This window comes from Rhipicephalus microplus, chromosome 2 (assembly GCF_043290135.1).
Source record: "Rhipicephalus microplus isolate Deutch F79 chromosome 2, USDA_Rmic, whole genome shotgun sequence".
Taxonomy (NCBI): Eukaryota; Metazoa; Arthropoda; class Arachnida; order Ixodida; family Ixodidae; genus Rhipicephalus; species Rhipicephalus microplus.
Window position 1 is genome coordinate 45,229,042 of NC_134701.1, and position 22,748 is coordinate 45,251,789.

Here is a 22,748-nt window from a genome sequence, read left to right on the forward strand (position 1 = left end):
ATTAAAGAAGGCCTTTCCAAGTATTAACGAAGGCCTAGGTTCTTCGGTAGCGCCGTGCCGTGGGATCTAGTTTCTCCCAGTATTGTCGAGATCAAGAAAATGGAACAGTCAATTGCCCTCGATAGAACCTAGAACGATGCACTTTGGAAGTGCAGTGACAGCGGTTGCAACGATGATCCTCAATCGAAACTTTCGATCAGTGATTCCAACTAGACTGTGCGTGACCGGATTTGACCGGATCTGCTAATTTTGTTTAATTAGCAAGTATACTTCATTTGTGCTTCAATTTAATATTTAAGTGCATATACCACGCACATTACGACTACTGCACATTGTGTCATATGCGTTCGTGAAATACCCGCGTAATTTGCGCACCCCCTTCTCGGAACCCATAAATCGCGAAAAATGTTTGTAAATTATGAGAGTAAATACAGTATCGGAATCTGCTCAAAGAAAAAGATGGGCCATGTCCTGAACAAACATAGCAACAGATTTATCTGGCTTCTGGATCCGTGATTCTAGGAGTCGCTGTGCATGCTCCCGCCTCTGGGTGTTTGCGAAGAGTGTCGGGCCGATGGGCCCTTATCTGCAGCCTGCACGGTGGAAGCAGGGCGAGGAGAGCACATGCGCATTGCGAGGAGAGCACATGCGCATTGCACATGCGCGGGAAAAGTGTCAGCATCCAAAAAGCCACAGGGCGCGGAAACATCAATGGCAGATAAGAAGGGGTGTGAGACAAGCCCAAGGGCTTTCAAGTGGCAGGCTAGGAATGGGATGCGGCGTCAGTCGTGCTAGACGCGATGTGGTGTTCCCCCATGAGTGCTACAAAGGAGAGGCCACGCCGGTTTGGGGCGTCGGCTAAGGCAAGTCGATGGCTCTTTTTTTACTGCGAGTTACGTGTGAGTTTGATTTCCTGCTGTCATGTTTCGCACAGGCTTTCCTGCAGTTATAGTTTCACTTCCTATATTCCATTGACCGCCAGTCTGCAGGAGTTGTTCGTTACGGGTTTTCGGTCCTCCTGTGTGCGCTAGTGCAGTGTTGAGCCAATCCAGAAGGCTGTTTGTGATTCTTTTGAGTAGTGCATTGAAGGCGGTTCTTGTTCCCAGAGTTGCTGGCTCGCATCCAGCGGATTTTCGCTCACTGACCTCCCTGAGCGGAGGCGGGGCCTTCAAAGTGTCCACGAACTTCCGCCAGAACTCGTCCCACATTAACCACACACGATTCCTGAACGATGGCCGCACTGTCTTGAAGAGGAAAATACACGTACCCCAACTTCTATGCGGCGTTCCAGCCTTTAATGTTGGCTGTGCGCTCAAACTCTTCGAGCCATCATCTGCGTCTTCATATGTGTTGCTGTCGAAGTCCAAAGGCATTCTCGGGGGTGAAAACAGTCACCTGTGTCGTGCTTGGGCTGGTCATGGCAGGCTACTGCATGGCGGGGCTAGGGAAGTATCTGATAAAGCTTCTATAGTAATTGCCGAAGCCCAAAAGGTACAGGCCCGCAAGGCTCAGGCCATTTAGTAGACTCTGTACATCACTTAGGTGGTCTTCAGCGGTCTTGGAGAGGATTATTATTTTTGCGGAGTTTGGCGAATTTGGAGAGGATGTCGTCCAGGTATGCGAGGTAGACTCTGCATAGTTGACTGGCAAGAACTTTATTTATCATTTGTTAGAAAGTTACCGGCACGTTACACAGGCCAAATGGGAAGACATTGGACTCGTAAAGACCTGTCCCTGTTGATAAAGCAGTTCTTTCCTTATCAGATTTCCTTGCAGGCACCTGCCAATATCCTGATATGTCCAAAGTCTTAAAGAAACAATACCCCTGCAGCATGTCCAGAATGTCGTCTACTCAAGGAAATGGGTGCACATCTTTCTCGGTTAACCTCTTATAGGCCATACAGAAGCACCATGCCCCATTACGGTTCCGCATGAGGACTACCACTGATGACCCTGGTGCTAGTAGATTCAGAGATGACACCCTGGGCAAGCATATCACTAGCTGACTTGGTCTTGGATGATCTGCCTCTGTGCTGCTAAGCTTGGGTACAAATTCTTACACTCAGGCCTGCAACTGTCGGTGTCAATCTCAAATTCGATCTCACCGGTGTCCTTGACAACGGCACACATGAGTCTATAGTCCTTAAGCAAGTTCCCAAACTGAACGCATATGTCTGAGTCAAGCTGGCTGCCATTTTCTAGCTTGGCTACCAAGTTCTTTGTTGATACAGGTGGTCTGACACAAAAAATTTGGCAAACGTAAATACCTTGCGAATAGATGTTGTGGCAAGCATGCGTATGGAAGGTGACAGTGTTGAAATTTTTTTGTTCAGCAAAACGTTACAGAGTGACACGAAAGATATTGTTACGACCTCAGTAGGCGTCTGGGGGTTTATTGATACACGGTTCGAGGGACGAGCCGTATCGGCGCAGGCAGATGATGATGATCTTCTTCTTCCACACCCCTTGCTTCTTTTTCCTTCTTCGTCCGGCACATACGTGGCGTAACATTTCCCCCCTCGCAGACAAAGCGCGCCGCGCGTTTCATGCAGTGTCGCGTTGACTGAAAGGCTTCAGGCGAGCGACATGCGTGACCTCTGTCTTTCTGGAACGTCTCCCGCTAGCTGTAAGACGTGCGATGCGGTAGTCGACTGCGCTCAGGCGGTCAAGGATAACAAAAGGTCCGATGTAGTGCGCGAGCAGTTTTTGGCACAAGCCACGTTTGCGTAAAGGCTTCCACACCAACACGAGATCTCCCGGAATATATGTGGCCTGCCGGTGCTTGCTGTCATAACGAACTTTCGATCTGTCTTGCGAGGCTATTGTACGTAAACGAGCAAGACGACGAGCTTCTTCGGCGAGACAAAGAGTTTCTGCTAGGGAGATTTCTGATTGGTCCCGATCAGAGAAGGAAAATATTGTATCCAGAGTATAACGGGGGGGTCGAACATAGAGGAGGAAGAACGGGCTGTAGCCGGTGGTCTCATGTTGGGAAGTATTAAACGCGTATGTGACGAACGGCAAGACATCGTCCCAGTTCTTGTGGTTCGAAGCAACGTACATAGAAAGCATATTCACCAGTGTTCGAATTGTTCGCTCGACGAGACCATTCGTCTGCGGGTGATAAGGCGTCGAGTGTCTGAGCTCTGAGCCACACATACGGAGAAGTTGTTCGACAACGTCTGCCGTGAATTGACGTCCACGGTCACTTATGATGACGCGAGGGGGCCCATGACGCAGTATGATAGAATGGAGAAGGAAGGACGACACTTGACCAGCAGTCGCGGATGGCAGGGCAGCAGTCTCGCAGTACCGAGTAAGATGGTCAGCACATACCACAATCCATCTGTTGCCTTTCGATGAACGCGGAAAAGGGCCCACCAGGTCAATGCCAATTTGTTCGAACGGAGAACTGGGAGGCGTCACAGGTTGTAGGTGTCCGGCCGGAGCTGCTGAGAGAGATTTGTGCGCCTGGCATTGCGCACAACTGGCCACGTACAACTCAACTGACTGGCGCATACGTGGCCAGTAGAAGCGTTCCTGGGTACGATGAAGAGTGCGCGTCGTTCCGAGGTGACCTGAAGTGGCGTCATCATGCATGGCGTACAAAACAGATGACCGTAGTGCCTCTGGAACCACCAGCAGGAAGTGGGAACCGGTGCCGGAGATGGATTTCTTGTACAGTAGACCATCACGGACGCAAAAGCGGCTTTCCGGAGTGGATGCTTGTGCGATCACGAATAACGGATTCAAACTCACGTCCTTCCGCTGCTCAGTTTCAAAGGTGGCCTTATCCGGGAACGCTGGTGCTACGGACGCAATCAGATGATCGAAATCGTCAGCGTCGCAAACTGTAGCATCAACTGGCATCCTTGAAAGGCAGTCTGCGTCCGCGTGTTTCCTGCCGCTCTTGTACGATACCGTGAAGTTGTACTCTTGCAGCCGGAGGGCCCAGCGTGCTAGACGGCCTGACGGATCCCGAAGGTTGATAAGCCAGCACAAAGAATGATGATCCGTAACTACTTGGAAAGGACGACCGTATAGGTATGAGCGGAATCGCTGCACAGCGAAGACGAGTGCAAGGCATTCTTGTTCGGTCACAGTGTAATTGCGTTCCGGCTTACTTAAAGTACGACTGGCATATGCGATTACGTGTTCCACTTGATTACATCGCTGTATCAGGACTGCACCTATGCCAATGCCGCTTGCGTCGGTGTGAACTTCAGTCGCCGCAGAAGGATCGAAGTGCCGCAGGATAGGCTGCGACGTGAGCAAGAACTTCAGTTGGTTGAAAGAAGTTTCACAATCAGGAGTCCATTCAAAACTAGCACCTTGGCGGAGAAGACAGGTCAGTGGAAAGGCAACTTCTGCAAAGGCGGGAATAAATCGGCGAAAGTAAGAGCAGAGGCCCAAGAAGCTCCGAAGCTCCTTCACTGAGCCAGGTGGTTTAAAAGCTCTAACAGCCGCCGTCTTATTCGGGTCGGGCCTGATGCCATCCTTGTTGACGAGATGTCCCAGCACCAGTGTTTGTCGAGCTCCGAAATGACACTTCTTTGCATTAAGAACCAAGCCAGCATTTCGAATACATTTCAAAACCAGCTCTACCCTTTCGTTATGTTCACTGAATGTACGCCCGAAGATAACAACGTCGTCAAGATAACACATACAGATGTTCCACTTCAGGCCGCGCAGAATGGTGTCCATGAATCTTTCAAATGTAGCGGGCGCGTTACATAGACCAAAAGGCATCACGTTAAATTCATATAGTCCATCCGGAGTAACGAAAGCCGTCTTTTCTTTGTCCATTGAATGCACAGGTATTTGCCAATAGCCTGAGCGTAAGTCTATGGACGAAAAGTAGGATGCTGAATGGAGGCAGTCTAGAGCGTCATCAATGCGTGGGAGAGGGTAGACATCTCTCTTTGTGACGGAGTTCAGACGGCGATAGTCCACACAGAATCTCCAGGTACCATCCTTCTTTTTGACTAGAATCACGGGAGCCGCCCAAGGACTCGATGATTCTCGAATGACACCCTTCTGCAGCATATCACGCACTTGTTCATCAATTATCTTGCGCTCAGACGGCGACACTCGGTAGGGTTTCTGGCGGATGGGCTGTGCTGTTCCCGTGTTTATCCTGTGGAGAATCCGAGACGCGGGAATCGAGGGCGCATGGTCATGGGAAAAATCGAAAATCGCCACGTATTTCGACAAAACGTCCAGAAGCATGCGGCGTTTGTCAGTAGTAAGTGACTTGTCGATCATAGGTAAAAGTTTTGAATCGGCCGTAGAAGTATTGGCTGAGGCCCCACCTGGAGCATCACTGAGGGCAGCCACTGCCATCGGTGAGTATGTTTTGAACTTGGCAAGCTTCAGTCCTCCTGGTAGAACCACCGACTCAGCTGAACAGTTTACCGCCCATAGTCCTGTGCGTCCTTGAACGAGTGACACTATGCAATGCGGCACCAATGTGTTCTTCTTAATGCAACTGAGATGAAAGGGCTCCACTAATGCGTCGAACGCACTGTCACTGTTTTCAATGCGTGAAGAGTATACAGGAACACAGACTGCAGAGAATGCCGGCACAATGCTATCTTCACTGACCCGGAGCGCACCGTGCTCCCTGTCTGAATTCTCTAATAGTTCTCCAGGGGCAGCATCACATATGTACACCTCTCCATTTCTACAATCAACAGTGGCGCCACACATTCGAAGGAAGTCAATCCCCAGGATTATGTCGTGTGTGCTCCTTGGAAGAATCGTAAACTCTGTGACAAACACTTGATCACCCAAGCACACTTCTGCGGTACAGACACCAATGGGACACAGCGAGTTACCACCAACGCCACAGAATGTTGTTGCCTTCTCCCACAAAAACATCACCTTTTGTCCTAAACGGTGTTTAAAAGCAGCACTCATAATCGAAACTGTAGCACCAGTATCCACCAAAGCCATCGTACACACACCATCAACAAAAACTTCTACCTTGTTCTTGAACATCAACACAGACGGGGGTATTTCGTTTTGCAGCAAGTCACCAGCGACCTCACCCCCATCGGCCGCACTGTTTAGTTTTCCTGATGTGGTGACGATGGGCGGCGCCGTGGCGATGGAGACCGGTGGGATCGAGGCGCAGGAGGTGGCGTCACACTTCGATCAGAGGCAGGGGAGTTGTTGCGCCGGTGTCCGTGCCAGAAGCTGCTGCCGGGTCTTGAGTCGGTGGGCCAGTGTCTTTGAAAAGGTGGGACAGCAGGTTTATCGGTCAAGCTTGTCCACTGATCATAGCGTGGTATGCGCGAACGATCGCAATACCTCGATATGTGACCAGTCAGACCACAGTTGTAGCACACAGGCGCAGGACGAGGTCGTCGCCGTTCTTCGAAGTGTTCACGTCTGCGAGCGTTCGCGTAAGCCCGAGATTCAATGAAATCAGTTGTCGGTGGGTGGTATGGGCGTACGGAACGGAAACGTTGAGGGTACTGTGATCGCTCGTAAAAAACCGGACTTGACTGCTGAATACGCCGAGGCCCTGCAACCTCCGTTGCGTTGACGGATGGATGTTCATAAACTGTAAGCTGTGGGGCAGTGGTGTCCTGCGGGAAATAGGATGGAGACGTGGCAGCTGCCCGTTCACGTGTCATTTCGCCATGTCTGAGTAACTCTTCCCGAACAATTTGGCGGATGGTTGCCGAAAGGTCACCAGTTGAGGCCGCTTCTATGCTGGCTACTGAGGTGACATTTGCCAGACGACCAAACTTAGGCGCTATTCTGCGCTGCTTCAGGGTTTCAAACGTGCGGCAGTGCCGTACAACGTCAGACACTGAAGTCAGGCTTTCCCTGCTAATAAGGAAGTTGTAAACATCTTCTGCAATTCCCTTCAGCAAATGCCCCACCTTGTCCTCTTCCGACATGCTGGAATCGACTTCCCTACACAGCCTCAAAATCTCTTCAGTATACACGGTGCAGGTCTCACCGGATAGCTGGGCCCTCTGTGCAAGACTCTGCTCGGCAAGCTTCTTTTTTGCAGCTGAGTTGCCGAAACACTTCTTGATTTCTTCAACAAAGCGTTCCCATGTTGTCAGAATATCTTCATGGTTCTCATACCAAACGAGGGCAACATCAGTGAGGTAGAAAACAACGCGTGACAGTTGGGAGGCAGCATCCCATTTGTTGCAGTTGCTTACTCGCTTGAAATGTTTGAGCCATGAGTCCACGTCGTCATTGGCCCTCCCGGAGAAGGTTCGTGGCTCTCTGTGATACGGCCAAGAACTGCTGGGGACTGGTTCCCGAGCTTCTGTTTCGTCAGGCATGATGGCCAAAGAAGGAGGCAGGCCGGCGAGGCGACGACTCCGGCGAAATCCGAGGGGTAGCGGTCCCGTCGTTGGTTCCTATACCCAGCACCTTCCACCACTCTGTTACGACCTCAGTAGGCGTCTGGGGGTTTATTGATACACGGTTCGAGGGACGAGCCGTATCGGCGCAGGCAGATGATGATGATCTTCTTCTTCCACACCCCTTGCTTCTTTTTCCTTCTTCGTCCGGCACATACGTGGCGTAACAATATGTACAAATACATGCACAGACACATATTCAACAGCCGCATATGTTTTATATAACGAGATGTTTACAGTTGCGTAACGATGTCAATAGCAACATAGATATTAGCAGCACCAGAAGCGATAAGCTGATATGAAGTTTTGGTGCTCACAAGAATGGTAGCCCTGGTGACAGCTACATAAATCAACTTCCACAGATGGCACCTAACTATTACTGATGTAAACCCAACGAGACGGCTGTATCATAGGAGCAAAAGTCTAATGTCCATGAAATTGGATAACAGCACTGCAACCATAATTGATGTTTCACGACCATTACGGTCTATCTGAAACGTAGTTCCGAAACCTGGCATGGCTCTGTAGTAGAATACTTGATAGCGACGCAGAATGCTAGGGTTCAATTCCTGCTGGCACCCAGACATTTATTCTTTGCATTCATTGGGTCAACACTGTCAATGCTCATGGATTAAAATGACCCATATCTGTTCTCACCAGTCCTGGATCAATACAAACTGTCAATCATCTGTGGCACATACCTGCATAACTGTGGCCCATATCCACTCACACGTATGTGCCACACATCTAGCAGAAAGGGTTTGACAACATACACAGTGATATTTGGAGTTTATGTCATAATCAGAGAGTCATATTTGTCAAACTATCTTAGCCTCCCATACTAATCTGGGTTTACCCCAAGTTAAGGGTGTGACCACGAGAGCACACAAATGTAAGCGGATGAACAGACAGACAGACAGACAGAGAGAGACAGACAAACAGACAGATAGATGCTGAATCAAAATAGGCCTGCAGCACGCAAAATAAATGGTTCACATTTGATATCGACGAGACAAAGGGGGTAGTTTCTCTGATGGCCACTCACTTCACAATATTCGTGATGCTGGCTGTTAAGTTCGCTAGGTGAATGTGCACTTCCCTATTTCAAACATCAGCCAGCGTACGAGCCATGTGTGGGCTATTCTTGCTGGTGGAGCAATGCAGAGGTTAAATTAGGCATGCTCCATCCATCTTGACCTCAGCTGGTAGCGTTTCTGTAAACGGCGAAATCCATGTGGTTTCACGGCAGTAGTAGCACTCTTCATTGACAAGTCAGCCTCATTAATGCAGAGTCTCATTTTTCTTCCGCAGAAGCTTATTCTTCTAATGGTGAAGCTTTTTAGAGTATCTACATGCTGTTACAGAGGCAGTCGAACAAATGAGGTCATAGGAGAGCGAGTCATAACCAACAGTGTTTCCTGTATTTCTATCGGTCCTACCTTTATTGCCAGCTGTACTTGGCCAGCCGCTCTTGTGAGTTTACTGCTCACGTTCCTGATGATAGCTATGGTTGGGAGTATCACAGCTCTGATACGTGACACGAGGTCTTGTGAGGCTATACTTAAATAGGCACCAGTGTCTATAATCACAAGGCTGTCTTTGCCCTCAACCAAAACTGCAACAGTTGCCCTCCTGATGGCAACGGAAACATATAACTCGACCCGTCGCATTACGAGATGGGTTGTTGGAGAATATACGTGCAGGGTGCAGAGCGAGCATTCCATGCCGATTGTCAGTGCCTAATATTTTTCCAAAGGAACCTGGGCATCTGTGACTGATCAATAATGCCTGTGTTGTTAGGAATGAGGTGTCGGGATATCCCACCGCTTCTACCACAGATAGAAAATGGTCGTCGCAGTATCCCACCACTTCCTCAACAGCAAGGACTGGGGTTGCGTGGCCAGTACGAATGCATGTGGCTCTCATGCTCGGAGTACTCATGAGCACGAGTTGAAGGCAGAAAATACTTTATATACAGTATTTACATGTTAACCGTCTCAACCCTCAAAAAACAGGCAGGGCGCTCTTCAATGCACTTGACTAAATGGGAATGGTGGAGTCCATCCCCACCTTTTCTATGTGGTGGCACAAGTTTACCAATCCAGGTTCACTTGCTGGCACATAATGATGGCCACGCCCGGGCTTCCAAGGGACAATACCCAGCATAGATGTAGGACCTCATGGTGGGTCAATGACTGCTCTGGTTATCCTGCTTTGGAGTCAATGGCTTGCTGTCAGTTCCTGTCGCACCAGGACGGGGCAGGTCCAGTCTGACGAGTTCAGCATGATGTTGGACAAGCAGCACCGCATGTGCGCGGGGCTTAATTGTTCATACCACACAAAAATGTTACTTCACGGTAGTTGCACCCAGCTTAGAAATAATGCTCTGCATAGAACGACAACTGCAGGTAGTGAACGACAAGGCAGCAGCACAACATTCTCCCGTGTATTGGAGGGCTCATCAGAATCGCCACTGCGATTGTGGTTAGCTGCTAATGTGCCCACTGGTGGTACCGGGCACAAATGGGGCCACAGCCACGAAGCCTGGGAGTGCGTGAAACGGCATAGAGCCTCGTCGATTTACACGTCTCAGACAACTCCGGACGCCGGCGCCGCATTCTTTTTTCTCAGAAACTAACCGCAAGCTTTGCCCACTGGTTCAGGATCATTCGAATGCATGTTCGTTTTTCGCGTGCCTGGCGACATGCGGGTTGCCCAGGAGTGTCCGAACAATTTCTTTCGAGCAGCTGGCAGATGACAGCACAGTGCACATGCCTGTGCAGCCATCTTAAGTTAGATACAGGAAGTTTTCGATGTGCCCTTGCTCTCTTTTTACTTTTCTGTCTGCTTCTCATATGTTTCTAATTTCGCATTGTTTGCGCACCAGGTTCTTGTTGTCAGTGTTCAAAGCCACGTTGAACATGTTTGTATTCTCGAAGGTCGGGCAAACACGCGTTATACTAGTTAGAAGAAACGACAGTGGAACGACCGCGCAGGTATACGATGTGTGCGCGCTCTAGTAGTTGACTTACAGGAAGTTACATCAACCCGGAAATAGGTATAGTTTACTGATGAACTGCTGTTGAGGTTGGAATTTGGTCGGCGTTGTGGCCTGTGTCGCAACCATGGAGGAAGCAGATAACATAGCAGGCGCCACAACGGACGCACACAGCATCAAGCGTGCAGATGGCCTGAGGCCGCTCGGGCTGGCTCGAGACTTTTGGATCGCGTGCATGCGACGTAGCCGCCTATGAGCCGCCGTCTCCAGGCCGCCGGCAAGTGGTTAGCACATCTTCTCTGACTCTGTCATGGAGGTGTTTGCACTGGCACAAAGTTATAGTATTGGGGGCGTGGGCATAACGTGACGCCATCTGGCGGAATCCTTCTGCGACAAATAAAACGACATCCCGTGGTACCAGCTGTGCGAAGTGTTCGACAACTCTTGTGATTCAGGCTGTTTTGCCATGGCTCTTCTCGCTTCGCAAGCGTCGGTGGTGTTTGCATTAGCTGTGAAACAATCTAGAGTGTTTGCCAACAAAGATTTCTAGCGAGCCAACATACGTTCATCGCCACACTGCGCACTTTCAATAGAACGTGTGCGCATGGCGCCATGGACGCACTACGTGAAGAGGCGCTCTAGGAAAAGGCGAGTTGTAATGAAAATCATCTAGTAATCTGTGAATCTAAGCATTCTCACATTGCGCGAATTGTTATGTTTACTGAGGCAAGCGCAATGGCGCACACCTGCTTCTTGTATTTGCGCAGAAAGTGCGAGGCCAAGAGGTAACGTTTTGATAATTGTGGACTGCCACGCACGATTCACGAAAACACCTCGCCCTAGTTTTCAGAGGAGTATCAAGTGGCCAAAAAGGAATGGGATGCTTTGGCATTGGTCAAGTTCGCTTGACCTTTCATAAGGTTATCTAGAGCTTTTTTACCGCAATAGCATCACTCTTCACAAGAACCGTAGATTGTTCGGGCAGCTACTTTCACCAGCATTGCTACTGGACAATTATTTATAAGACATATTTCAATGAGTGGAACCTCACCCGCATATATTTTGTCTCCCCAATCCCCACTTTCAATACACGCACTTCTCTACACGGGGTGTATTGACTGATCTGATGCACGAACATTGCAATACCTGCTCGCATCGTTTCTTGACTATTAAATACAATTACGTTATCCTGTTTTCAGTGACTGGTCTCTGGTATCAATCATTTTTTTTACCAGCAGCTCAGCACAACATGGCAGCAAATATGCAAGGGAAAATGACAGCATCAGGACAAAACTATTCTCACCATCCTTGAGCTGCGAACAGCTGGAAAAGGCCTGCTGGCCTGGCGTGAATAAACATCGCAAGTTCCTATGTGTACAGTCCCCGAAAGTCACACGCCATACTAACCAGATATCAACCCTAGTGCAGTATACAAAATATTTTCGCGAAGGTTCTTGCCACACATGCAATATTCAATGCTGGGTTGTTTCTTCATTCTCGGCTTTATTGAGCATGCACAGCGTATGCACGAGAACTCACACCAGGGTGAGAAGTAGACACCACATCATTCGTTCCTTTAAAGAGGTCATGACATGGTCACACAACAATTGATAGTTTTCGGCGAAAAACGAAGGTGGAGGCTCAAATATGCTTGTACACATGTGAAAACTGGACTGTAAGAGATTATTTCAGTCCAAAATAAGCCGTAGAAGTCATCAGCTGTAAACTCAGCCCACTGCCGGCGACCGCCATTTCGTCATGACATGTGTGACGTCACAAGCCGAAGGAGCAGTGTCGCCGTCTGCTACCAAACAGAAGCGAGCTTCGCTCCCCAATACACAAGCCGTGAGCAAGTCACCCTCAAGAATATTCCATGACTACGAAGTGTAAGTACCACACACCTTCAAGCAAGCTCAAACAAAAGCTTATTTATGTCAAAGGCTGCCTTGAAACAAAAATTCCCAGGCGTCGTCTACAATATTCTGTGCCATGACTGTAAGGTGTGCTACATAGGCGAGACGGAAAACTTTAAAAGAAGACTACAGCAGCATCATAATGATGTAGCCAAATACACACTGTTTGCAAAGCGCTCACAGAACACCAGCAAGAAGAGTGGCCTTTCAGAGCTTTTTCTGAACACTCATTGGGTAACTGGTGCAAGCACACTTGCTTGACGCCCATTACAGCATTAATAATAAAGATTTTGGGGTAGTAGGCCGGCATTTGCTATGCTATTTTTCGTCATTCTTCTGACAAGTGTGGTATCTGGTAAACTATTGTGAGGAATTTTGTGCCAGTTGTTCATTATGCTTGAAGTGGGTATGTGCCACAATTATTAGCTGAAAAAAAAAAAAAAAAACAAGCTTTTGTAATTGGTTGGAGCATTGGACGACCCCCTCATTACACTATTCGCATTGTGCGACGACTGCTTCTTCGTTCGCTGTTTTAAAACGCTGTATAAGTCCTATTAACACGATTGCTTTCATGACATCAAGCCATACTGAGGCAAGTCCCAAGCACCAGCGTGGCTCAGCGGTAGAATACTGGGCTGGCACCCAGCGGACCCTGGTTCGAGCCCCACTGTGTCATTGGTACTAGGTTGCTTTTTTCCAATTTCGCGCAATGTGGTTACGAACACTGGCGGCGGCGGACAACTACAGTGCTGCGCGAGACCCAAGTTGTGATCTCATAACAGCTTTCACCGTAAAACTGGACCCTGTCTGGACTGGCGATCTGCTTCCCCAACCGAAAAGGGAAAAGATTATCACCCACCTGCTCATCGAATCATTTTGCATGCAACCTACTCCTAACACAATAAATCAGACATGGGTCCACTCAATGAGGTATAAGCAAAGCGCACTGCGTCTTTCAACACATACATAATAAAATGCATTCGTTCATTGTGAACAAGGCACCTGTATTGGGCACCGAAACGTCAATTCTGTTCTTTTGTGTTTTTTTTTAATTGGCAAGTAAGTTTTGTTGAACCATGATCTTCCCTTGCTAAAAAGTCTTCAAACCCTAGGCTACATTTGGCAACAATGTGATTTTGATGCCAACACTGCTAATGTCTAGAACATTCTTAGGTGAGTGTTTCAGCCGTTACCAGTACCATCGACACACCATGACGTTGGGGAACAGAACTGTTGTGTTGTGCTGTTCCGCTTAGCTTCGTTTCTGTTTCGATTGTTATGTGGTGCCTCGAGCGGCAGTGTTATGTAACACATGTATATATGTGTAAATAAATCAGTTGGTGACGAAGCGCTTGTGCAAGACAAACGTTTCTTCGGCGCTCTGCGCCCTGTGGCGTGGTGGCTCTTCAGCGTGCTTGCCGGCAGCGCTGCGAGCTTCAGTTCAATGTTCCTTGTTCTTCTTCATCGACGCCAAACTGCCAATACACGACACAAGAATGGCGACAATGTGAAGTACGGACAGTTTCTTTTGTAGTCTTTTTTCCTCTGTTGTTCTGTCCACCTCGCTGTCCCATTCTGCAGCTACGCTACTTCAGTGTTTTGTGCCTTTGTCTTTGTTTCTTTCTTCTCCGTAGCGACCGCCGCGTTGAGCCTCTTCAGCTTTTTCCTCGGCGAGCGACCGCATCGCATCGTTCCTGCCTTCGACTCTGTGGACTTCTTCTTTTCACGTTCTTTCTGATTTCCATGTTCAGTTTTCTTTTTTTTGTTAGTGTAAAGTTTTCTCAGTTGCAATGGCGTCTCCAAACCTCCACCGCTTTTTCTTTCCACGCCCAGGGATCGGCCTACCCCTTGGGCTGATAGGAAGTTAATTTTTGAGGAATACGTGAATGCTGTCAGAGAAAACGCCCGCAAGCCAGAGTGGCGGAAGGCCCTACTGCTTAACGCATTGGGCCACGCCGGCCTAAAACTCTATCAGACTGAGTACCGCCAACAAGTCAGAGATGCCTGCATTGTCTGACGTATTACAAAGATGCATCTAGCGATTATGTCGCGCGCCTTCTCTTTCAAGAGCATTCTCAGCTCCCCGGCGAGCGCATTGTAGACTTCGTTGCTAGTCTTGAGTCGCTAGCCGCGTCCTGCGAGTTTGGCGCGCTTAAAAATGACATAATCAGGCAGCAACTCTTCATTGGCGGCGCATTCGATAATGTCCGTGTCTGGCTCCTCCCGTCACTCTTTCAGAAGCCCTCTCGATTGCACGAGAGGATGAACTTGTACGGGTGCAGTTGAAGCATTTTGCTTCACGTTCGGTGCAGCAACTTTCTGCTGCGGGGGCCTCATGATGCCGATTCGTTTCACGGGTCACGCCAACACGGCGGCCCTTTTTTTTCTTTGGCGGGAAGGCCAAAACGGCTCTCCTTCATCCCAGCTTCAACGTGGTGCTCAACATGACTGCCCTTCCGCCTCGCGGGGGCGAGGAGGCCGCCAAAAGGGTGCGTCCCTGCCTTCGACTTCGCCTTTTCAAGGCCAGCAGCGAGCTCGAGCTCTTCCAAACATTCTTCTGCACAGTCACTGCCTGCCTTTTGCTTCCATTATGAATCGGTTCGCGACTTAGCGAATTTCGCTCAGTGTCCAGCTTGGTACCGAATTTGTCTCACATGCCGCATGTGAGACAAATCCTAACGCGGTCATTATCAGGCCGTCTGCAATTGTGCTTCACTTCAAGATACAGTCTTTTCGCCGACTTCGTGAAACGGCCAAGCAAATATGGTAACTGTTTTAAATGTGGCTGATTGCCACAGAACATCTGATCCTACCATTGTCGCAACAGTGGACATTGTTCCCTTGACTTTTCTTGTGGACACTGGTGCACCCGTCGCGTGAATTGGCGCCGCCAATTTTTATACACAATTTCCAAGCATTAAGCTTTCTCCTTCACACATCGTTCTGCAGACGTATTCCAAAGAAACAATCGACAATCTCGAATCTTTCACAGCACAAGTCATGTATTGCAGTTGTACTGCATCTGTCACTTTCTACGTCACTGCAAACGGCAGCTTCTTACTAGGTCATGATGCTATGCCGGCATTATCGCTAAACATTCTCGGTGTTTCCATGAATTGTGCCCAAGTCGGCGTGCAACCAGATCTTCCGGCTAATGCACCCAGTGAATTCCGTAAACTGTTCACCAGTGAACTGGGTTGTGTGCGCCGCTTTGTGCATAAAGTAGTGCTTCGACCTGATGTGCGTCGGGTTCATGCAAAGCTTTGACGCCTTCCACTTCTGCTCCGTGAGAAAGTTTCTGCAGAACTGTTTCGTTTTCAAGCCAGTGGTATCATCGAGCCTGTATCCGCTTTCGACTGGGTGTCTCCACTCGTCGTTCTGAAGAAAAAAAATGGTTTTCTGCCCCAGACTTGAGTGAACCAAACATGGCAATCCTCATCGACCGGTTCCCGCTTCCATACATCGAAGAGCTTCTTCAACAGCTGTCTGGGGCGGTACGCTTTTTGAAGTTGGGCCTTGCGTCCGCGCATCGTCAAGTTGAACTTTCCAAGTGCAATATAGACTTGACCACATTTGTTTCACACGATGGGCTGTCTCCTTATCACCATGTGTGCTTTGGGCATGCGTCTGCCCCTGCTGTGTTTCAGAAATTATGTCTAAAAATTCTTAAAAGTTGCAAAGGTGCACTGTGTTTCTTAGACCACACATTGGTATGGCGTCGACATCGCGAAAAACACGATTCAAACTTACATGCAGTTCTTTCCCGCATCATCGAATGTGGTATAAAACTTAACAAGTGCATTTCGGCTGTGAGTGAATTGAAATTTTCGGGCCACAAGATCAGTTCCCGCTGCTTAGCTCCTGTTCATTCAAAAGTTCGGGCCATTGTGAATGAACCACGTCCTACTAATGCCAAATCGTTACAGTCATTTCTTGGTATTGTAGGCTACTATGCAAAGTCCGTGTCACAGTATGGAGATGTGGTTGAACCACTACGCATCCTACTTCGGCAGAGACAGTCTTTTGCCTGGTCAGCTGAAGCTGAACAGAGTTTCATTAGAATCAAGTCACTCCTGGCCTCGAAGCCAGTTGTCAGTATTTTCAATGAGAAGTTACCCGTCATCATCACAAAGACTACGTCCGATGTTGGACTAGGAGCAGGTTTCAACAACAGTTAGCTGATCAGCTGATCACCATTGCATTTGCTTCTCGCACATTATCCTCTACCGAGCGCAGGTATTCCACTGAAGAGTGTGAAGCTCTCACATTTCTTTTTTGCTTGAGAGAAATGACATGTTTATTTGTGGGGTCGGCACTTCACTTTGCACACAGATAGTCAAGCTCTTGTCGCACTTCTTTTTGCGTGCTCCAAAGGCGGTTGCACCCTTCGCGTTTCTAGGTGGTTTTCTAGACTCAAGTACTACAACTTCAGTGTGCAGTATTGTTAAGGTGCCAATAATGTAATTGCAGATGCCTTGTTGCGTCTCCCTCTTTATCTACCGGTTACTGAAGAGCGTGATGAATAAATTGTTTCCTTGGTTACTTCCTGCATTACCAAATCTGATCTTCAGGCTATCATTGCTGCTGATCCGACATTGTCTCAAGTTCTGACATATGTACATATAGAATGACCTTCCAAAAGTTCCCTTTCAGCTGAGTTTTTGCCTTAATTCAATGTCAGACAGAAACTCTTTTGTGTCGAGGACTTGCTTTTCTGTGATGAGCGAGTGATTCCCGCGGCATGTTTACGGCACAAGCTTATTCACCTTGCCCTTGAATTGCACCCAGGCATTGTCTGCACTAAACAGAGCCTTCGTGACATGTACTCGTGGCCACTCTTAGGCAAGAAGGTCGAACAGGCAGTCTACAACTGCCACATATGTCAGGCGGCTTAAAAGCCAGCCAAACCTTCATTTTCTCTCTTGCACCCTGTTCCGTGGCTCTATCAGCCTTGGCAAAAGCTTGGTATGGGCATCATTGGTCCTTTGCACAATTTTCCGCAAAATGCGTGGTTCATTATTTCTCTCATTGACTATCACTCCATGTGGCCTGAAAGTTGTTACATGCATAATGTAACTTCTGAAGTTATTATCGAGTTTCTGTCTCCCATTTTCAGCGGAGAGGATTGTCTTAATGCAATAGTTACAGGCAATGGTCCTCAGTTTCATTCGCTCTAGTTTGAGACTTATCTTTCGCAAAGTCGCATCCAGCGTTTGAATTCACCTTTCTTCTACCCGCAATCGAATGGACAAATTTAGCTATTCAATCCTGTTTTGAAAGAACACATTCAGATTGCACAGTTGGAACAGCGTCTACTCAAGCAAGCCTTGACTGAATGCTCGGCTTCGCACAGGTCTTCTCCGAAAGGCACTACAGGAGTGTCTCCTGCTCAACTTCATGGTAGGCAACCTCGAGCCGCTCTCGACATAGTTTCCTTTCATCGCAACACTTCAGTTCTTCTGAGTCTGCAACTTCAGACCAGAGTCTTTTCCCGTCAGAAGCAATGAAGCAGTATGTGGACAATCGTCATGGTGCTAAGCCCTCGAAAGTTCGAGTCGGTGGCACAAAGTTCGTGTCTCAGGAAGACGTGCCAAGTATTGGGGTCAGTAGAAAATCTTGGAACAGCTTAGCCCAACTTCCTTGCAGTTGGGTTACGGCAACACATGGAACTCCCTTATATGGTGATTTTTCATACGAATTCGGCTTCAATGCCTCGAACTTCTACTTATCACCATTCCACTTCTTTGCATTACTCATCAGAATATTATTGTATGTGGCCTCCCTGCTCAGATACTTCCTTTTCAAGGGGGGAAGGACCTTTCAGTAGGTGTGGCTCCAAGTTAAACAGTTTACATTGAACCCTCATCAACATAAGCCTGTCAAATGGTAAATTCCTCTGGAAAGTCTTGCTGCTACTTCATGCAACGAGGCCACAACCGCAAGTGCAAAGTCCAGCCCAGCACTTTCCCAGCCTCTTGACCGTGCAGTGAAATCGCCAAGCCAGTCGTGACAGCGCCACGCTTGTAACAAGTGGACTAGACCTCGCCATTTCGCGGACTATGATTTAGACTGATGTGGAACTTTTTGTTTTCTTGTTCTCGTATTGATTGTACTGGGTGTTCTTGTGCCAGGTGCTTGTTCTTCTATGAGCTGTGTGTATTGTTCTATTGTATTTTCTTATATGTGTCTTTTTTCAAGGGGAGAATGGTATTGTGTCATGCTGTTCCACTTAGTTTCGTTTCCAGTTTCTGTTTTGATTGTTATGTGGTCCCTCCTGCGGCCGTGTTATGTATCACATGTATATGTGTGTAAATAAATGAGTTGGTGGCGAAGCCCTGGTGCAAACGAACATTCTTCTCTCAACGCTCCATGCCAAAGTCGTGGGTGGCAGCCACCGTCAGCGTCGACGTGCTGTGTCCTTTAGTTCTTCTTCTTTGTTGGCGTCGCGGCCAGCCAACCCGGCACAACAAGAACGCAAACAAATACACTGCTTGTGGCCCTTGCGTCATATGTCAGTTTTCACTCCGGACAATGTTAGTGACAGCGGTCACCAGTGATTGGAGCCTCTATGCTCGGAGTTCCCATAGGTTTTCACACAGAATAGTCTGTGCGAAATTTGCAAAGGCCTGCTTCTTGCTGTCAGACATAAGGCATGCACTATGCATAGCCATAATGTTGGAGCATTCATTCTATCACAACCTCTGCTCGATAGTGTGCTCCATCATGATTGCCTCATTCGTGAACTCACTCACGTTTACTCGTGCATTGTGCAAGAGTGCAGTTAAAAGCTGTTCTCCAACATTACAAATGAAATTTCCCACCTTCTGTTCCTGAAACATTGCAGGGTCTGCATTCTTGAAAAGTCAGAACTCGTCCTCGACAAATCTAATGATTCATGTTTTGCCACTGGTTTCTACATGGAATGACATGTTCAGCTCAGTCTTTGCTTTCAGTATCATGGTAGGCGTCGTGGAACTGTAAGCTAAGGTCTTGCCATGTTGTAAAGGAACCTTCACGATTGTCGCACCATGTTTTCACAGAGCCTTTCAATGTGAAGTGAGCTTTCTAAAGGTCATGGATGCCTTTCAGATGCTTTAGTTTATGCTAGCAACCTGATCAAAGAGGTCGAGGCAGTCATCGACTTCAAAAATATCACTGCTCCGTGCACCTGTGGGGCATAAAAAGCATGCGGGAGAGCGGGCATCGTGAGCTCCACTTGCCAGGCTTGTGATTAAGATTGACATCTTCTCAGTCTTGATGGCCAGGAACCAAACTTCGAAGCTACTCCTTACTGGTGGTTGCCGCTTCTTGCAGTGGCCGTCTCCAAGGTGCTGAGAATCACAGCTGTAACTCCGGAGAAAAGTTATATGCCTTGGCCATTATTTTCACAGGTGAAACAAGAAAGAGAGCCAGTAATTGAAAGTTTTTCCCAGGACCAGACCAGAAAAACATTTTCTGCTTTCACACCCGAGTACATGCATGTCACTGCAGATCCTTCATATAAGATGTCGTGTGGCAATACGCATATACAAAAGTATGAAATTTCGGATTCTGGCAACATCTAAACAAAACAGAGATGTAGAATTTGAGCACTGAGAGAGTGCTGCTGCTTTAAAGTAAAGTGCAAAGAACACAATAAATGAGGCTCACTGAATGGGTATTGAATCACTCTCAGCTACTCGCCTGTGCCACACTTCTTGACAGTGTAAGGTGTTGAGAGTTCACACAGAACAGCCGACTGTGGTAGCGATGCCCGCTGTCATCACCGGTGCCCGTCACAGGTATTACACATGAGAGAAGAAACAAGCAAAGAGGGTTTGAGCCAGAATCGAACCCGGGCATTTCGTGCAGCAATCATGTGCTGAACCGCGGAGCAGGCAGTGCTCAATACTTTCCCAGAAGAAGATCCTCCAAAGGCACATATCAGTTGAGAAATCATGTTTACGGATGTAATATTGTGTAGCAAGAAGAGTGGAATGCATCTAGTGTCACACCATGTTAAATGAGGAGCAATTATTACTTTTTATATCATCATCGGCCACAGCATCAACAAAATGTGCTGCTATGGCGGTGCGCATATTACCTTACAAATGCGTAGTTGATACGTCGCAAAATCATCAATTATGGCAAAGAAAGTACTTATCAAAGAGATCATCTGAGCATATCGTGTACCTCGCTATCATAATTGGGCACTTCAGGAGGATTGCAATCCATTCAAGGAAGGCCGGTCATCCAACTTTGCTGCGAGCGAGCTACGTGTTCCGCACAGAACTGGTCTTCCGTCCTTTCTTCTTTTTTTTTTCACTGTCATTGTTGCAAATGAGAACATCTTTTCGTTCTTTCAAACTTCTTCTTGCAATCGGTGTGTCCATCAGTGGCAACCCACTGCCAGCAAGCTAAGCTACCGGTCCGAAGTGAGAGTTTAACACTACGGTTGCCAAGCCTGTAGCGGCAACCACTCGAAAACATTGACATTAAGTAAGTCAACATGTGAGTCAGCTAAGTTTACGCAACTGCAAAAGCTGACTATGTTTCATTCAAGCAGAAATGATTTATTTATTCATTTATTAATTTATTTATTTGGGAGCTTAACGTCCTAAAATCACCATATGATTATGCAAGACACTGTAGTGGAGGCCTCCGGAAATTTTGACCACCTGGGGTTCTAACTTCTTTAACATGCACCCAAATCTGAGAACACGGGCCTACAGCATTTTCACCTCCATCGAAAATGCAGCCACCGCGGCCGAGATTCGATCCCACGACCTGCGGGTCAGCAGCCGAGTTAAAGCCACTAGACCACCGCGGCGGGGCACGGGGCAGAACTGAGCAGGTCGCGTAGCCCCGGCACGCGAGAATGCCAACACCCTCCATCGTCGGGCGATCGCGCTCCCGGCGCGTATGCGGTGCTCCGCCAAGAAAAACGTGGTTGTAACCTGCCAAAGTAAAAAAAAGAAAGCGAGTCTGCTGCGTCAGTCTTGGCGCGACGTAAAAGTTGTTTCGACAGAAAACAGGGAACCGAGCCTTGTTGTCGCAGGGGCACCACGGTGGTGCCCCGCTACACAACTACGTACCTGGCGTCGTCTCTGGTTCCCCGCAGGTGTCCACGTCGGTCGCCACTCGGATTTCCCTGGTCGTTACACGGAAGAAGATCGGACTGCGTGCAGCTCAAGGCACTATTTACGTTGACCAAGGCAACCAAACCACCCGGTTAGTCGTCGTCCAGAAGCCCAGTTTAGAAGGAGTCGAGAGAGAGTATTCTCAAGTTCCAACAATCGCTACAGAGGGCGAAAAATCATCCGCGACGCTTGCAGCGCATCCTAAAAATTCAAGAAAGCTGATCTACTACTCGCCCACCTCTCTCTTGCGTGGAAACCATGATGCTGGTAGGTGGCGCGACCACTGATAACGAAGGCACCACGGAGGAAGGTGGAAGGCACGAATACAGTGTACTAGAAGAGAGCAGTGGGCTTACTCCACCGCTCCTCTGACGCAGTTGGTGTCACTACAGGAATCTTCGATGGAAGCTTCGCCTGCAGAAGCTGCTTGCCACTGGCCGCTCGTACAAGTTGCGACGCGCGTTTCTTCGATATGTATAATAAACTTGCTTGTATTGACTTCCCTTTGACTGTACTAAGAGCGTATGTTGCTCTCGGTTCGCCATTATTTCCTTTTTTTCTTTGCAATAGATTTGCCGAAAGTCAGTCCAATAGCAGCTTTTGCAGATATGCTTCTCCGCGACGCAGTTAATGCTTTTTTTTTTTTCTTGGGTGCGGGGGAGCTTGAGTTCTTTGCACATTTTGGCAAGCACTACATTTGTTCAGGCCACATCGTATTTTCCTCAATATAACACCTCACCAAGCATAAAAGGACGGTGCACCCCTCAAAATATACGGTTTCATACAGTGACCAGCCGTGTACTTCGATCTAGGTGCAAGGTAAAGAACCTCAAATGGTCGAAATTTCCAGAGCCCTCCACTACGGCATCTCTCGTAATCCTGTCGTGGTTTTGGGACGTTAAACCCCAAATATTATTAATATTACAGTGACCAGATATACGGTTACATGCTGCGTAAACCAAAAATAATTTTGTAGCAAGATTGTGCCCTGCCTTCCACCAGATAATTAGAAAGCAGTGCACGCTTGCTTCCTAGCTGAGCTTTAACATGCAGGCGTGCTAGCTGAATTTGTGCCTTTGTTATGATGAAATGAAATTGTAGCTGAAATGTATTTTGTTCTAATTTGATGTTGCACGTGGCACAGTAGTTTTCTTGGGGTTTTTAACAACTATAATTACGCAGTTACATATCTGTTAGGCCTATCTACAAGCTTCTGTTCTTGACATGAAGCTCTCATATTCAAAACTGAAGCACAATATTAAACCACTGATTTACACACACTTTATTCACTTCATGTGCAACGGCTGAGCTTAATTCAGCTGCTTGG

At 48.0% G+C, this 22,748-nt stretch overlaps 1 protein-coding gene across 6 annotated transcripts in view; it reads right to left on the reverse strand.

Annotated features, from left to right (window-relative positions):
* The window catches only part of LOC119169109 (zinc finger protein 800), a 93,595-nt gene extending 71,933 nt beyond the window's left edge, over positions 1-21,662 (reverse strand). For 2 of the 6 annotated variants that reach the window (XM_037420212.2, XM_075886411.1), the window contains exon 1: positions 21,377-21,659. Coding sequence is in view for 1 of the 6 variants with exons in the window: in XM_075886413.1 (XP_075742528.1) it covers positions 21,023-21,176 (154 nt within the window). In the remaining 5 variants the exon portion in view is untranslated. Of the gene's footprint in view, positions 1-21,022; positions 21,239-21,376 lie in introns of those variants that run through there. The other 4 variants (XM_075886413.1, XM_075886414.1, XM_037420213.2 and 1 more) reach the window with 4 other exon arrangements.
* Between the last annotated feature and the right edge of the window lie 1,086 nt (positions 21,663-22,748).